Source organism: Perkinsus marinus (assembly GCF_000006405.1).
Source record: "Perkinsus marinus ATCC 50983 genomic scaffold scf_1104296959274, whole genome shotgun sequence".
NCBI lineage: Eukaryota > Perkinsozoa > Perkinsida > Perkinsidae > Perkinsus > Perkinsus marinus.
Window position 1 is genome coordinate 114,435 of NW_003206478.1, and position 4,804 is coordinate 119,238.

At 46.3% G+C, this 4,804-nt stretch overlaps 2 protein-coding genes across 2 annotated transcripts; both read right to left on the minus strand.

The window, feature by feature from the left end:
- Positions 1-543: 543 nt before the first annotated feature.
- On the minus strand, positions 544-1,083 carry Pmar_PMAR009208 (conserved hypothetical protein; the record flags this gene model as incomplete). Its single annotated transcript, XM_002773167.1, has 1 exon — positions 544-1,083. One exon carries the CDS (start codon positions 1,081-1,083, stop codon positions 544-546), a length of 540 nt encoding a protein of 179 aa, XP_002773213.1.
- An 855-nt stretch (positions 1,084-1,938) lies between these two features.
- Pmar_PMAR009209 (hypothetical protein) lies at positions 1,939-3,239 on the minus strand. The gene is made up of 5 exons (XM_002773168.1): positions 2,947-3,239; positions 2,841-2,902; positions 2,634-2,794; positions 2,451-2,565; positions 1,939-2,121 (listed from the first exon to the last, which is right to left on the minus strand). The coding sequence occupies exons 1-5, from the start codon at positions 3,060-3,062 to the stop codon at positions 1,961-1,963; spliced, it is 615 nt and encodes a 204-aa protein (XP_002773214.1). The 5' UTR covers positions 3,063-3,239; the 3' UTR covers positions 1,939-1,960.
- Positions 3,240-4,804: the final 1,565 nt, after the last annotated feature.

A 4,804-nucleotide genomic window follows, 5' to 3' on the forward strand; every position in this document is an offset into this window, starting at 1 on the left:
CCGCACAGTGAGGAATAAAAGATACGACCGCACAGTGAAGGATAGAAGATACGACCGCACCGCGAAGACTTTAAGATACCACCGCACAGTGAGGAATAAAAGATACGACCGCACAGTGAAGACTTTAAGATACGACCGCACAGTGAAGACTTTAAGATACGACCGCACAGCGGAGAATGAAAGTGACGACCGCACAGTGAAGAATAAAAGATACGCTCTGACCTTGATTGTGTCTCTTCCATCCTCCTGTAATAACCTAATAGCATATCTCACATACGGTGTGAGTCGACCCACGGCGGTGACTCTAACCTAAGATACGCAAAGATTCAAAACAGGTCCAAAAGCGACCAAGATATGCTCACCTCGCCATCCTCAGGTGTCGAAGATTCCACTGCCATTTTCACTGCAATGCTAAAAAACTATGAACAGGGAATTATCGGGCGAGCGACTTTTGCAACGAACCACTCCACCAACACAATACCAAAAGCTGGCTGGAAATACTACAAAATATCTTTAGGTTGAGTTAGCAAGATACAAAACAGGTCAGGTACGCCGCTTCTTCTTCTTATGGTGATGCTTGTGCCGCGGGCGCTCCGTATCCGACTCGTCCTCCAGACTAATCACCGACCGACTACCCGAAGACGAGCCGATCGATTTCATCCCACTCCTCTTAATAGCAATCTCTCTATATTTTCTAGCATTTACATGATCAGGTTTAACTCTCAAAGCCCCTTCAAAACACTCAACAGCTTCACTGTACTTCCCCTTAGTCGTCAAGGCAGCTCCCTTAGCCACTAAGGCATCAGGGTGGTCAGGCTTAAGACTCAACGCTGAATCATAGTATACCAACGCCTCGTCCAAGTTACCACCAGCACGGTGCTTGGCCAGGCCTTCTCTAAGGCGTCGAGATGCCCACTGCTCGCTCTGCCGTGCCGTGTCTTTACGAGTTGTAAAGACCCTAGCTGCAAATCGATCAACAGGATCGGGAGAATCTTCAGATTCGATATTGCACCGCACTGCATAGGAAGCTACATCATACCATTTACGATCAGCTTCAAGTCGCCCAGCCAGACCCCGAGACATGTCACCTGGCCACACCCGCTCTATCTCTTCAACAACACCAACACTGCCTTCCCATTCTGACCAACTCCGCAGACTCACATAACCTTCGATAGCGACGACACCCAAATTCTTCCGCGTGCGCCCACCACAAGATTCTCGCGGCAACCACAGGTTCGACTCCGCATGATCTCGCAACAAATTCTCAGGGATGAAACTCAAGACGCTCTTCTTACACCACATACATCGAGCCGCCATAATTTCGCTATTCTCCTCCAATTCGAAACACTCCAGCGGATAGCATTTCCCAAACCCCGGCAACTCGACCGACGGCCCCTCGCCCAACCACGCCTTCACAAATTCAGGCGCTCCCAAAATCTTCTCTGTGCGCAACTGCGCATATCTTTGCTCATACACGCACTGACAATAATCGTAATTCTTCGAAAAGTATCTTGCTGCCGCACAAGAAGATTCAGAACATGTCGGGATTTCAGTTCCTGCTAAAAGAGCCTCATTGGTCTCCCAAATGTCTCTCTCACACGACGCCGATTCAGAACGCTCAGGCACTCTCACAGCTAAGCTCCGTAACACACTAAGATCAAGCGAAGGTGGGGTAATGGCCATAAAACCAACCTACTTTGAATCTTACCAAGATCAACCTAAGATTCCCCCAACACAACATCGGATAGAAAACTGTCTACTTCTCCATGAAATCTGCATCGCTCCGCTGTACTAAAACCATATTCAGTCTCAACCACTCCAACCGATTGACGTAGTAGACATAAAACCGACCTACTTTGTATCTTACCAAGATCAACCTAAGATTCCCGCAACACAACACCATCACAACGCCGAAGAAAACTGTCTACTATTTCCATGTAATCTGCTTCGCTCCGCTATACTAAAACCATATCCCATATTCAGCCGCGCCAACTCCAACCGATCGACCTTCGAACACCGGCACAATGAAAGGCCAATAAATTCTCTCCAACGCCAAACCGAAGACCAGCCATTCAACGACCATTGCCAAGTTGCAGTTACCACCAGCGAACGAAAATTTACCTGACAATCTCGCTCGCCCCAAATCGATCAACTTTATTCCTAGTTCTAAGCCTAATAAAAACTATCTAACAATCTCGCTCGCCCCAAATCGATCAGCTTCATTATAGTGTGTTCGATTTTGATAATCAAAACAGAAAAACGTTCGAGATTCGATGAAGTTTCACCCGTTTTACGCGATATGAAAAACACCATATTCGCGGTGATATGCAGTAGTCGTGAAATACATTTTTCATATCACTAGGGTGAAACTCCAATGATCGGATGTTTATTGTCATATTTATTAACATATAGTCCGTACGGAATTTCGTGGCGCAGTGACAAATTCTTACTGTAGGAATAATCCCATGCAATGTTCTCGCCATAGAGTAGAATTATGAGGTACCCTTGGACAGCTTCAAGACACCAAATATTTATAGGCATCAAACACACCGCTAACACCGACGCCTGAAAAATGCACACTTCCGGACCTATTCCGTATCTTGTTCGCTCAACCTCAAGATACCCAACACTACCAAAACGAGCGGGTCATGGTCAAAATGAAACCTCAACAGATCCGATCGATCCAGCAAGAAGGCCGTGAGAGCAGGAATGGCCGCTCGCCGATAAACATCCATGACGATGGGATGGTACCAAATATTACACCAAAATTGAGCAAAAGTCGAATTAAAATGACCTGATATGGACCTATTCCGTATCTTGCATGCTCAACCTCAAGATACCTTCATGAAACGTAAGATACGCCGATTCAATAAAGGCGTAAATCACCGCTCCACAAACACTCCTAATCACAAAAAAATGACCGCTGCGCCACGAAATTATTCCCACCGAATTTTCTCAGTGTCATCAGTAAAACTCCACCACACCGCGAAGATTATCGGTATCATAAAAGATGCCAGCCGAGGCCTGTGGGTCGGCAGTGTCGGAAAATGACGCAAGTACATAGCAAAAAAACTACACAAAGCACATCACGCACAGCGAAGATTTTCCGTCATATAGGATACCCTCTATTACGCACAGCGAAGATTCTCCGTCATACAGGATACCCTCTATTACGCACAGCGAAGATTCTCCGTCATACAGGATACCCTCTATTACGCACAGCAAAGATGCTCCGTCATACAGGATACCCTCTATTACGCACAGCGAAGATTTTCCGCCATACAGGATACCCTCTTTTACGCACAGCGAAGATTTTTCGTCATAGAGGATACCCTCTATTACGCACAGCGAAGATTTTCCGCCATACAGGATACCCTCTTTTACGCACAGCGAAGATTTTCCGTCATAAGGATACCCTCTATTACGCACAGCGAAGATTTTCCGTCATAAGGATACCCTCTATTACGCACAGCGAAGATTTTCCGTCATACAGGATACCCTCTATTACGCACAGCGAAGATTTTCCGTCATACAGGATACCCTCTATTACGCACAGCGAAGATTTTGCGTCATAAGGATACCCTCTATTACGCACAGCGAAGATTTTCCGTCATACAGGATACCCTCTATTACGCACAGCAAACATCCTCCATCATACAGGATACCCTCTATTACGCACAGCGAAGATCCTCCATCATACAGGATACCCTCTATTACGCACAGCGAACATCCTCCATCATACAGGATACCCTCTATTACGCACAGCGAAGATCCTCCATCATACAGGATACCCTCTAATACGCACAGCGAAGATTCTCCTTCATACAGGATACCCTCTATTACGCACAGCGAAGATTTTCCGGAAGCTCATAGCAGTCCGAGATACGCTCTCCTACGCACAGCGGAGATTTTCCAATCCAACATACTACCAAGTTGGTAGAACCAACTATACACTGACAACTTGATGGACATGATTTGCATCTAACCATCTCAACCTCAAGATACTCAATATTTCCATGCAAATTCCCAAGACGCTCCTCAGGAGCTCTTCGTCCCATCTTCCAACTTGATCAGTTTTCGCGGCATGATGAACTGAAAACCTAAAAACACAACCAGAGACGCTTCCTCATTTCTATGGTAGAAATAAAACTATCTACAATTTCTTCAACACCGTCTGCTCCTCTCTTCTCCACTAGAGAGGAGTGCCGAATCCATCACTGCTCGCTGCTACGCTCTAAAACGGCATCTCGTCCTTCCTCGACCACCTCGAGTGGTTGCAGAGCGAAGAAAACTACAAACGCTATAGCGAGAGGTCCCCGGTTCGATCCTCGCAGCCTACAACTTCTAATTTCACAATTTCTCTAGTTCATATCATTCAATATCGACCTCAAATGCAAAGATACCAATCGTCCTCCAAATCAACTGAAACAGTTATGCTGCATCCAGGCTTGGCACTCATCAGTAACTTCAACTCCTATACACTGGAGTTCCACCCGTTTTACGCGATGTGAAAAACGCGATATTCGCGTTAGTCGTGAAATATATTTTTCATATCACTAGGATGAAACTCCTCCAAACTTGACGCGCCGAAGCCTGACGAAATATCACCAGAAAGAAACCCTCCCTTCCTCCCGAATCACATCAGATCAGTACCCCATCCTGAGCTCAGGCAAGGACGGGCTACGTCTCACCATCACCATGAGAACCACATAAGAGCAAACGTCACAGGTCGAGGCGGTTGCGACGGTGAATATACTGCTGCAACCTTTCCGATAGCGAGCTTGTCTCTTATGGCGCTGCCATA

Excerpts from the sequence above, each read along its gene's own strand:
- Pmar_PMAR009209 (XM_002773168.1), bottom strand. The coding sequence starts at position 3,062 with ATGTACTTGCGTCATTTTCCGACACTGCCGACCCACAGGCCTCGGCTG. Across the intron at positions 2,903-2,946 it reads GATGACACTGAGAAAATTCG|GAGTGTTTGTGGAGCGGTGA; the intron begins GTGGGAATAATT and ends TTTTGTGATTAG. Across the intron at positions 2,795-2,840 it reads GTATCTTACGTTTCATGAAG|GTCATTTTAATTCGACTTTT; the intron begins GTATCTTGAGGT and ends GGTCCATATCAG.